The sequence below is a fragment of the Mixophyes fleayi genome, chromosome 2 (genome assembly GCF_038048845.1).
Source record: "Mixophyes fleayi isolate aMixFle1 chromosome 2, aMixFle1.hap1, whole genome shotgun sequence".
NCBI lineage: Eukaryota > Metazoa > Chordata > Amphibia > Anura > Limnodynastidae > Mixophyes > Mixophyes fleayi.
Window position 1 is genome coordinate 127,182,734 of NC_134403.1, and position 13,004 is coordinate 127,195,737.

At 38.8% G+C, this 13,004-nt stretch overlaps 1 protein-coding gene across 3 annotated transcripts in view; it reads left to right on the forward strand.

Moving 5' to 3' along the window:
- NALCN (sodium leak channel, non-selective) overlaps positions 1 to 13,004 on the forward strand; it is a 431,975-nt gene that overhangs the window by 400,540 nt on the left and 18,431 nt on the right. For all 3 annotated transcript variants that reach the window (XM_075199955.1, XM_075199956.1, XM_075199957.1), the window contains 5 exons: positions 229 to 348; positions 2,049 to 2,117; positions 9,661 to 9,809; positions 11,427 to 11,520; positions 12,381 to 12,513. In XM_075199955.1, the coding sequence (XP_075056056.1) occupies positions 229 to 348; positions 2,049 to 2,117; positions 9,661 to 9,809; positions 11,427 to 11,520; positions 12,381 to 12,513 (565 nt within the window). The remainder of the gene's footprint in view (positions 1 to 228; positions 349 to 2,048; positions 2,118 to 9,660; positions 9,810 to 11,426; positions 11,521 to 12,380; positions 12,514 to 13,004) is intronic.

The window sequence follows — 13,004 nt, forward strand, 5'->3', positions numbered from 1 at the left end:
ATTTTCTTAATGGTACCGTAAAGCTGATTGTTAAATTCTGATTGGTTGCTATGGATTACAGCACTTATTGTGCACCGTTAGTGGTGCACCAGTTTCTATAAATGTACAGTTCATTGTCTTGAAAATAGAACCCATTCTTTTCACTGTTTTCTATCAATGATTGATCCTATGAAAATGTGTCTTATCTTATGTAATTAATACCCTGATGTTGATTTGTGTTATATAAAGGTAACAATGAAGATAACAGCTATGTCACCAGCTGGATTTTGGCAAAGTAGGAGAAATCGATATGACCTGCTTGTGACATCACTTGGTGTTATTTGGGTTATACTACATTTTGCATTACTTGTAAGATTAGTTCATTCTTTCTACAATACAGTTATTGTATATATTGTGTATTTTTATAATTATTACTACTTTGGCAACTATGTATTTATACTGTCTAATATTATGCTATAGGAATACTAATAAAAAATAAAAATAATTAATGAATTAAAAAGGAAAAGACTACCAATACAAAAATGTGGTAAAACACCCAAAAATGTTAGATATCAGCTTAGTTATTTTATGCCATGATTATGCATTTTTTAAGGTGCCTGAGCATTTTATTTTATTCAACCTTCAAATCCTGCTTGTCCATGGAGTCTTCAGTTTTCATGTGGGCGGGATAGAACAGACTACAGTCAATCGGATCTTTAGAATGGTCACAGCAGCAGGAGATCGTCGTGTGTTAGTGAGGACAGGGCTGCATGTAACAGGGGTAGTGCCATAATTTGAGAAGGGGAATGTAGGCAATCAGCAAGTCACAGACTGAGAATACGAGAGTGGAAAGAAGCAGGGTTCTCAGTAGTACAGAGTAGTGATATTAGGCTCCTGCAGTGTCAATGGTACCTCTATATGTAACAAAGTTTATATAGCATCATCATCAACATTTATTTATATAGCGCCAGCGAATTCCGTAGAGCTTTACAATTGGGGACAAAACCAGTAATAAACAATACTGGGTAATACAGACGAGGTGAGAATGCCCTGCTCGCAAGCTTACAATTTATGGGACATCCAAATTGTTATTTATTTTGTTAACTGGATTTTTTTTTTGGTTTGCAGATAACTGCAGTTTTAAAGCTCCACAACAATCATTAATTGTTATTAAATATTACTTTCTTCAGTAAGATATTTAAGACATTAGACTATTCAGAATGATAATGTATCCTTCATTTAAAATTAATTGCAGCTTACAAAGGGGTAGATTAATTGTCCACGTTGTTCCTCAGAACATAGCTGCCGTGCATTTTTACCGCTACTACGGTAAAAAGTAACGCGCATTTTTGCTTGCATGGGACGCAAGCAAAAATAAGCATTACTTCTGTAAAAAAAAAATCTGCGTAAGGTGTCTAGCAGCCATTCCGGAGGCACATCACGCAGCTTTTTTTTACAATTGAATTCCCCCCAAAGAGTCTGTTTTAGAGTTAAGGAGCAAATCCAGCTGAAGGGTGCACATTTTACATGTGGTGAAAAGGGGTGCAAATGCGATTACATTTTTTTTTTTGCATGCAGGGAAAATACTGGCTGCCTCTGTGTGTAGCATGCAAATCCTGGGCATCTTTATTTTTACACTGTGTTTTAGAGTGAAGCTAGCACTCACTTCCCAACTCTAAATCTGTCTACACATTTTCCACCCTGCAGTGCAATATGATTTGGCCTTGGTGCAAAATTGCACATTCAGTTTGATTTACATCAAACTCTAGGGGGTAAATGTATTATAGTCCGGTTTTTTCAACTCGCCGGGAAGCTAAAATTTAAAGCGGCGCTGGCTTGTAAAGGCAAACTTGCCTTTACAAGCCAGCGCCACTTTAAATTTTAGCTTTCAACTCGCCGATTCCCGGCGAGTTGAAAAAAACGGACTTTAATACATTTACCCCTAGATCACTAAATGTGCAGCTAATTGTAGAAATTATCTTTTTCCTTCTAAAACAAAATATTTAGAATCTGAAAAATAATGATGGCAAAGGGTTCTGAATTTTAACTCTGTAATATTTATTTCACAGAATGAATATACCTATATGATGGGCGCCTGTATAATAGTCTTTAGGTTTTTTTCTATATGTGGAAAACATGTAAGTATATAATATTTGTTCCTGGAAAATGTATTTTCTTACAAGAGCCCTTTCATAGTAATTTGGATTTGTAAATTATTCTGTGGTTTTCTTCAATGTATCCTTTTGAAAACACCTTACTTCAAAGGCTTATTTTATCTTTCAATGTAACTAGATTTCCTTACTGTACTTTGGGAACACATCTCTTAAATAAACCCTGTACCAGAATGTCTTCCTTGAAATCATGTTTCTCTTAAATAGACATGCTGAGAGAAAAATAACTACCCACAATTTACTTTTATCTCTAAATAGAGCATAAAATGGCTTTTTCATGGTCACTTGTCATCATGCCACTTAGTTTGTCAATTTGCAGACATACTGTTTTCATTTTAATTGTGTTTTTGGGTTGTTTAATATTAGACATAAAATAGATTTTTATTCCTTGTGTTTAATATATTTTAGTTGCATGTAAATATCCAAAAAGCATTACTTCAGCAGTGTTAGCTTCATCTTTCTCATCATTGAGACTTACAGATAATTTGGTGAGGTTTGATTAAAGACCTAAAGGAGGTAACTGACAAAATGCGCTCCTGGCTTCCAGCAGATACTAGTAACTGATCTCCTGAGGGTGGAAAGGTTGTGGATTGGACATTATCTGTGCTCCCATAATGCTCAGCCATGCTGTGCTGTGCTGAATTGTTTATTTAATCACCTGCCACTGAAGCTTTAAACTACTCCTACAACATGTGCTCTTTATTTTAGCTAAACGAACAATAATGGCTTCTTTTTTCTTATCAATTTATTCTCAAGCATCCATATCTTTTTGTATATATTTGGAGTTTGGGATAAATGTACTTAATACCTCCTCCCAGCTTTAATCCTGACTGCTGTATTTGACAACAATTGGCTTTGAGAGGAGCAGAGCGTTCCAGGCTAAAGAGGGTGTCATGTCATTGGAGGGGAGCCTGAGGAGGCACATTAGCAGGTGCTATCATGTGCCACCCTCTTAAGTCCAGAATGCCCTGCTTCTTTCAAGTTTTCCAGGGTCAATCAATCAGTAGTCAATCAAAACAGCAGTTAGGTTGTACACAGCAGGACGGTGCTCAATACAATTTAAGTGGAATAAAACTGAAATACATTTTTATACATTTTTAAAATAATTGGAGTATGTGAGATGCTTTTCATATGTAGCTATATTTTACCTCTAATAAATATGTTATACATTGCATTATACCAGATTCACAAAGAAACATGGGTAACTCTGAAGGACACAAATAAAAGGGAAAGGTTAGTCTGTGAGACCTGAAGACGTAAAAATGCACCTTTTGCTGTCTCAGAATAGGGAGTTCTAAATACCAAAAGCATAAAACAAAGATAAAATAATTGGGGCACAAAAGAATGAAGTGCAACGTGGTGTCCCCATTTCAGTGTTCTTTTAATATTGTTTTTTATATATGTTTATTTAGTTTTACTTCACTTTAATTTCATATTTACTAGCATTGTATACCATGTCGTACACCAAAGGACAGATCAAGGCAGTATATTATGCTTCGTGCCTTTATCAAAACACACCTAAAATAGTGTAAAAAGAGGATTTTATACTTACTGTGAAATCCATTTCGCTAAACCCATTTGGGGGAAACTGCTAACCATGGGGCATAGAGGGCGCTGTGCAGGAGTAAGGCACCTAAAACTAAGAGACTTGTCTGGCCTGCTCCCTCCCTTCTTTGCCCCCTGGACAGAGACATATCAGTTTATTTACAAAGCCCAATGAATAGGACTAAAATCACACAAATGTCAGAACAAGGGATGGGTCCCCCAAATGGGTTTAGAAAAATGGATTTTACGGTAAGTAAAATATACTCTTTTCTCTTGCACAGCCATTTAGGGTATACCACTAACCACGGGGACGCTCAAAAGCTGCCCCTATGGGTGTGAATGCGCAGACTTGGCTGTGCACATAACCTTTCGGCCAAAACTAGCCTATTTGGATACAAAGACGTATAAGAATCTGGTCAAGGTGTGAACAGAGAACCACGTGATTGCCCGACACACTTGACACTTGCTCAATCGACGCTTCATTCTGCACCAGCCAGGAGTTGCTGACCGACCAGGTGGAGTGAGCCATAACCTCCTCAAGAACCGGAGAACCTGCTGAGAGATAGGCCTGATGAATTGTCATCTTAATCCACATGGAAACTGTCTGTTTAGTTGCCGGCCATCCATGCTTGTGAGCCTCATATAGCACCAGAAGATTGTCAGTCTTGAGCATGGATGCTGTGCAATCCACATATATTCTCAAGGCTTTGGCCACATCCAGGAAAAGCAAAGATTAAGAAGTACCAGGCTGTAAGTCCTGAGTCAGCACAGGAATAACAGTACCATGGTTGATGTGGAACCTAGATGCCACCTTAGGCTGAAAGGAAGCAGTGGTGCGCAAAACAGCTCCTTCTTCATGGAAAACAAGGAAGGGCATTCTGTAAAATAGAGCCGTCAACTCCGAAACCCATCTGGCAGACAATATCGCAAGTAAAAAAATGACTTTCCAAGTCAGAAACTTCAAAGAGGCAGACTGCAATGGTTCAATTGACTTCTGTAATGCACTTAGAATCAAATTCAAATCCCACGGCTCTACTGGAGGTACAAAAGTTAGTTTAACATGAAAAACTCCCTGAAGAAAAGTGTGAACCTCTGGAAAGAGAGCCAAATGTCTCTGCAAGAAAACAGACAAGGGCGAGACCTGTATCTTAGGTGAGTCGAAACTGAACTCTTTGTCCAGACCAGAGTGTAGGCAGGACAAACACCTCGCCAATCGAAACGAGGAGGTGGGAACCCCCTGTCTCTCACACCAGCCTATGTAGGCTTTCCATATCCAGTGATAATTTCTAGAAGACACTGGTTTCCTGGCCCTGATCAATGTCTGAATAACTGTCAGAGAAATATTTCCTGCGGATCAGGGCCTCAGTCAGACCAGGCTACCAAAGCCAATCGTGCTAAGTCTGGATGGAAAAATGGACTTTGGCTCAGAAGATCTGGTCTACAAGGAAGTCTCCAGGGTGGTTCCACTGACATGTTTTGCAGATCTGCGTGGCCACCAAAATTACCAGAAGTCTTTCCTGCTTTTCCTCCTTTAGCAATGGAGGCAACATGGAAATCGGGGCAAATATATATATATATATATATATATATATATATATATATATTGGAACACAAAAAGACAGGGGGCGCCAACATAGTGCATTACAATAATTTTAAAAATGCAAATACAACTCCAAAGATAGGTTTTATCCGTACCAGATAGTGGTAGACTGATAGCCAAATAGAATATAGTTCTTGCTAGAGACACTGGAAATCTGTACCAAGCCTGGATGGCAGATGGAACCTTCCAATACGATGAAATGATGATCAGAAAGCACCTGTGGACTTAAATATAGCCACAATAGTGTGATAACATATATATATATATACCAGCCGGTAAATCCAAGGAACCGTCATGGCATCTACCATGCACCCTTGAGGGTCCCGAGTTCTGTCACAATAGCAGTTCATCCTGTGGTTCAACCGAAGGCCATCATGTCGGTTTTTTTTCATTTCCCACTTGTACGTAATCTGGGAAAATACCTCTGAATGAAGGGACCATTTCCTGGGATGAATGGTATGGCGACTCAAGTAACCAGCCTCCCAATTGGTTATTCCCGGTATAAATACTGCTGAGATGGCCGGAACGTTCTGCCTAACACAACGATCTTGGTCACCTCCTTCATGGCCAGGGAACTTCTGGTCCCCCCTGGTGATTGATATATGCCACTACCATGGTGTTGTCTGGCTATACTCCAATATGCCTGTTCTGCGCAGAACTCTGCACCTGAACCAGTGCATGGAATACAGCCCTTAACTCAAGTATGTTGATGGGTAATTTTGACTATTCCCGACTTCAAACACCCTGTAGACGCAGGCTGAGCGTCACCGCACCCCAGTCTAGCAGACTGGCCTCTGTAGTTACTATGGTCCAGTCCCACACTGAGAAGGGACGCCCCTGACTGAGATTACTTGTGTGTAGCCATCACACTAAGAAGTGACAGGTCACTTGAGGCAGCCGGAAGAACTGTCGTTCCAATTGGGGGTTGGACTTGAACTATCTAGCCAGAATCTCGAGCTGGAATGGTTGAGAATGTAAGTAAGCGAACTGAACTGCTTCAAAACAAGATACCAGTCGACCCATCAGCTTCATGAACTGAAGAATGGACATCTGTCTGAGGGCAAACAGAACTTTCACCTTTTTTTGAATAGCTAGGACCTTGTCCTGTGGTAGAAACACCCTCTGACATCTGGTGTCGAACCGTAGATCCAGAATACCATGTTCTGAGTTGGGACTAGGCTGGATTTCTTGAAGTTTATAATCCAGCCATGTGACTGAGTTTCTGCTGTTAGTCGCAGATGAGACAGAGAGAGAGAAGCAAAACTCGCCTTTATCAAGGGATTGTCGAGATATGGAATCCCCTAGACCCCTTTGTGATGTAAGAGATGGAACAGCCATGACCACCATCATTTCCGTGAACAGCATTGGTGCTGTGATGATCCAGTCCTACCACAAAACTGAGAAGGCTATGGTGGTCTTCCATATATGTATATGAAGGTATGCATCCTTGATTTCCAAGGATTCCACAAATTTGTTCTGCTCCATGGAATCTATTACTGAGCGAACTAACTCCATCCTGAAACTGAGAACTCGCAGGAGCAAGTTGAGGGATTTTAGATTTAGGATGGGACGAAAGGACTCACCTGGTTTCTGTACCAGAAAGATATTTGAATAGCCTGAGCCTCTTTGTTCTTTCCAGTTGGGGAAAGGGAGAAGTCATGTGGTTTGTTTATCTGCAGGCTTTTGACTAGAGCTCTTTCCTGTCCAAGCCTGCCTGACTGTCCCTCTGAGCAGTTCCCCGCGGTATAAATGACTGCCCTCTCGCGGACACCTCCACAGTTTGCCGGCAAATCAAAAGGACAGAAATCATCAGCTTCTTGATTTAGGGGTAGTAACAGGAAGAAACAAGCTCTTTCCTCTAGTGGCTTGCGAAATAATTTTGTCTGTCTGCGGACCAAAGAGCACTAAACCATCATAGAATAGAGCCTCCAAAGCCTTCTCAGATTCAGCATCCGCCTCCCAGGATCTGAGCCATAGAGTGTGTCTGCCTGCTACTGCCAAGGATGACATTCTGGATAGACCCTGACCAGCATCCAGAACTGCATCACTCAAATACACTGAAGCTTCCTTAGTATGAAGCTTTCTTAGTATGTTCAACAAGTGTGGACAACTCCCATATGGACATTCCAGACTGTATGCCATTACTTAGGGAACAAGCCCATTTCTCAACCACCTCAATCACCCATGCAGCTACTGCTATGAGTCTGAACAGAGCTCCTGGAGCAAGATAGATTTTAAAGTTCCATTACGTTTTCTGTCTGTGCTATCCTTTAAAAAAGCAGCACTAGAGAGAAGTAGTAGATCTTGTTAGACGAGCAATAGGTACTTCTACGGTAGGCTGCATCTCCTTCTGTGTTCTCAAAGTTGAGCTAGGACATACCCTATACCAACTATAAATCTGTCCCCACAATTTAAATTTACCTCCCCCTCCAATGCAACATGGTTTTGCCAAGATGCAATGTTACTCCTTTTTTTGCTTTACTTTCCTTAATGAATCAGGCCCTAAAACTGTGAGACAGATTTACAATAACAGATAGCAGAAACAGTCATTCTCCCAGGAAAAACAAGTTAATACAGGCTTAACTCAAGTATGTTGATGGGTAATTTTGACTCTTCCCGAGTTTAAACACCCTGTAGACACAGGCTGAGCATCACCGCACTAAGCAGCGTCTGAGGAGAGGGAGCAGTTAGAGAAATGGCGGGCTTTAGACAGGTAAAGTCCGAGCAGGGGGGAGGGGCCAACCATTCATAAAGAAATTTCATTCCCACAATGTCGGTATCTGCTTGCAGCCAGTGATGACCGTAGGCAGCCCCGCCTCATCTAAGGAGAAATTGGGTCTGCTGCCGTGGCTCCAGACGCTGTTCCACCATTCATAGGTGTCTGGGTCCCTGGATAACACCCCCAGTGTCCATGTCACCCTTTGCCAGGAGCTCTATTAATGAGAGTGGGATGCAGCATAAGCGCGCCGGTGGCGCTCATGTCCCCTCTCAGTCTAGTGAACACTGCCGATGTTTGAAAAAAATAAAAATTATTTTCTTAAACACTACAAAAATGCGCCCTACTCCGTAGGTGGCATAGAAGGGAGGGAGCATGCCAGACAAGTCTATTAGTTTTAGGTGACTCCTGCACAGCGCCCTCTATGCCCCATGGTTAGCAGAGTCCCCCAAATGGCTGTGCAAGAGAAATACGATGAAAGTCAGTCTCACAATTTGTTTACAATGCTATTTCATCCAATAGTTTTTAGCAAAATCACAGATTTTATTTCCCAGAGTTCAAGCTTTAGAAAATACAACCAAGATATTATTTCCTGCTGTTTGAATTATGAACAAACGCACAACAGCAATTATCAATCATTTCTTGAAATACAATGAGTAATGTAGTGTTTTGAGATTTTATTTGCCACTTGTGATAAATAGGACCTTATAGTAGTTAACCGTGATTACAGTATAATTGGTCGATGTGCTATGAAGATTCGTGTGTAACTGCATTACAATGATCAGGAGTTGGCAACTAGTGATAAAATAGTACCTAATAATTGTAGGAAATATAATTGAAAAACAACTAACTTCCTACTTTCTGTTTGAAGTTTTCTTTGTTAAATATAGCATACTTTGAAGAGTTGCCGATGGCTTACAAATGTGTTGAAATGTGACTGTTCTAGCTGTCATAATGGCAGCTTATTATACATAAAATAATGTAATTTCCCCTAACTACTGCATGGTGTACGTTTTATGAAATAGCTTTTAAATTTATTAGTATGATACAGCATCCGTGTAACAAAAATGTCATACCTTTGAGATCAACCAGATCTCAGCTAGGAATATATTTGCATATAAGTCTCAGGGGTTGCAGAACTTGAGTAGAGCAGCATTACTGTGCATAGGAAAGCCATCGTTAAGTATATCAATGCTTTTATTTTTACATCTTGTTCACACCTATGCACTGGGAATGTGGGCAAAAACACATTACAAATTAACGCGCACATTAGATACATTTTAGTTACATTTACATACATTTTAGATACATTTTTAATGTGTTTCTAATGTGGTGCGATTTTACTAATACAACCTGTTGTACTGATAGTGCCCATTAACACTTGAGAAATGGGTTGTGCTGCATTATAAAATTTGAAAAGTGGCGTTAGAATGCAATGGTAGGAATGAGCCCAGAAGAATCCATTAATCCTATTTTTTATATGTGGTTTTCAGGCATTAGTTAGCAGCTGAAATTTGCATTACCATCACATAGATTTGACTCATCTCTTTATGTAGACGGAACAATTAAACTAAAATGAATGGAAAAATATTTACAATATTTTTTAATAAAGTGTATCTGATCAAAATTATTATATTTACTGTTTCCAGGTTACACTGAAGATGCTGTTGTTGACTGTTGTCGTCAGCATGTACAAGAGTTTCTTCATTATTGTGGGGATGTTTTTGTTGCTTCTTTGCTATGCTTTTGCTGGAGTTGTTCTATTTGGAACCGTGAAATATGGGGAAAACATTAACAGGTCAGTACACAACACATACATTAAACATTCAATGAGAAAAAGGTTCAGACAACCTGTGCGAACGTGACGCCCCGTTTGACCTTCTTATGCAATTGTTGCAGACTTTAGACTATAGTGTAGTTTCACTTTATTGTGGAATCAAATATCCACCAAAGCAATTAGTAATAAAGCTTTTTTCAGAAAAACAGTTTTCTTCATATTTACATTTATTAACTTGACTGGGAGATGCTTTCACTGTACAATTAAATCAGTCATGGTCAGGAAACGTGCTACCATTAGGCTGAACTAGGCCACATATGTAAGCATACCTCCCAACAGTCCTGATTGTGGTGGGACATCCTGATTCGCGGGCTGCAAATGGGGGCAGGACTTGACAAAAAAATGGGTGGAGTTTTGCCCAAATTTGCCTCTTTGTGGGCAGAGTTTGGGTGAAGTGAGACGGGGCTTATTTTGTCTCGATTTTCATGATTGTAAATGTTGGGAGGTATATATACATGAATGCTCGCTTTTGGAAAGTGCAGTTGTGCAGGGACTACTGCCTACTGTATCTTTAGGACCATTTATTAATTTAAATATTTCAATATTTCTCATAAAATACTGTTTGTCATAGCGACACAACTGTCTCCATTTCATGTGTCAAATTTCTGCATTTAAATGTTTTTATTAAATTCTCATTTGTTTGTCTCTAAATGCACTCTCTCATACAAAACTCGCAATCCTCACCACCATTTGTCTTCGCAACCCAGTTTATCCTACTTCTCACTGACTGGATCTGTAGATGTATCTGGTGACTACAAATAAACAGTATATGGTACCAAATCAATGCTTTTCACCTGAAGTGACATCTTTTCCAAAACATACAGATTTGGTGTCACATAAGCCATCAGGAACTTTGTACATAAAGCACAACACATAAAAAAACAACACACAAAACACTTACGACATACCCCAGATGCATGCCCTTTTCAGTTTTCGTTGATGTTGTTGCACTTTGACACTTGAAACGTAAGACCTAAAACCCTTTTTCTTGTGACAATAGCTCTTGCTCATTCCTGTATAAATATAGGTGCATGAATTAACGTAATCTGCACTGCATGTCTGCAGTTTTACAGCTCCATAAATTACCATTTCACAAGGCATTGTGTAGCTCAGACTTCATTGGAGACACTAGATCCTGCAGTCTCCTATTCAGCTAACAACATGGCTGCCTTTTTGGAAAATACCAGCTTGTTAAGTCCTTCAAAGAGTTGCTTACAATTTTAATTGTTTTTGTTTGTTTTTTTTACTTACCTGAGCTTGAAAACACATTAGTTCAGTGTTGCAGATGCATAGAAGCAAAAACCCTAATGAACAGGCCCAATAGGGAATTCATTGATTATATATGTACTAAAATATATGGTTTCTTAAATTTTGTGCTCACTTTTGCTAGACTTTGCTGAACAAGCTCCTTAGAGTAGCAATACAAATGAAATGTGAGTTTTCTGGGGAATGTGTTTCAAAAAATAGCATCTCTAGGTAATGATCAGCATCTGTAGCAATCAGAGGGAGTTTGAGAACCATGAACTTTAGATAAATAAAATGTACAATGTGTTAATTAATTTGGCTTTTCCTACCTAGGCATGCTAACTTCTCCACAGCAGGAAAAGCTATAACTGTGCTCTTCAGGATAGTAACTGGAGAAGATTGGAATAAAATAATGCATGACTGTATGGTAAGTTGAGAGCAACACAATAAGAAGTGCACATAGTTTTAAAGCCTGGGGTATTATGATTGTACTTCTTATTATGCTCAATGAAAGTCGATAAAATCTTCAATGAGCCGCTAATATGTCGTTAGATTAAACAATCATGTAGTGATGTCTTGGTGTAGCTCATTAACTTTGAATCTAGATAGGGTATTTTACACTTTGTGTTTTAATCATGGACAGACTGTGGAGATTAAAACACATTTTAATGGACCATGCAACTTGATACATGTTAAATTGAGAAAAACCTAACATTTCCTAGGATAGCACAAAGCATCTTATAGCTAGCATCATGTTAAATCAAAAGCTAAATGTTTAAAGTGTATTTTATACAAAACGAAGCCTAGTATTTTTAACATGTTATTTAGAGCATGACCACATGACTGTAAATGTTTATGCACACTAAGGAATAGATTTACTAAACTGTGGGTTTGAAAATGTGGAGACAGCCTGTAGCAACCAAACAGATTCTAGTTATTTATCTAGTGCATTCTACAAAATGACAGCTAGAATCTGATTGGTTGCTATAGGCAAATCTCACTTTTTCAAACCCGCAGTTTAGTAAATATACCCCTAAGAGAGAAAAATAAGGTTTGGAAAACATAAAACCTGATCAGATTTTATTGTTTAGTGTCACGGGACACACTGTTCAATAGTTAGTCAGTTTGGTTGAATTGAGCTAATTGATCAATGGAAATCTTACCATGTGGGCAGCTTAAGATGTACAGACCTGGATCATTACAGTCTGAACTGAAATACTATTGTAGTCATCCTAATGTGCCACCTAACTCATGCATAATTTAGTGACATTAGTTTCTTAATTTCAGGTACAGCCACCTTTTTGCACTCCAGATAACAGTAGATACTGGGAAACTGACTGTGGAAATTACGCTGGAGCTCTTATGTACTTCTGTTCCTTTTATGTCATCATTGCCTATATCATGTTAAATCTACTGGTCGGTAAGTGCAAGATGTTCATACTGTCTCATAAACTAACTCTATTTCCTTTATTATAAATGCCGTGCTCAGGCAACTTTGTCAGGAAAATACTTTTGCAGCATTTGTCATTATCTTGTGATAGATCAGATCTTGATAGATTATTATTATTGCTATTATTATTATTCTATCTGAAGGGCAACACAGTACTCCACAACAGCGGACACTAGGATCAATTTCAAATATAAGTGCAGGATCGCAGGAGATCCAAAATAGGTTGAACTTGATGGACTGGTGTCTTTTTTCAACCTCATCAACTATGTTACAATGTAGGGAAAACATAGAGCATAAAAAATATGACACAAGGACATACAAGGTAGACCAGTAGGAAAAGATATAAGGCAGGGATGGTAATCACTTACTATATTATTATTATTATTATTATTATTATTATTATTATTATTATTTTTGTTTTTGTGAACAAATATTTTTTATAAGATTTTAGAAAATCAGAA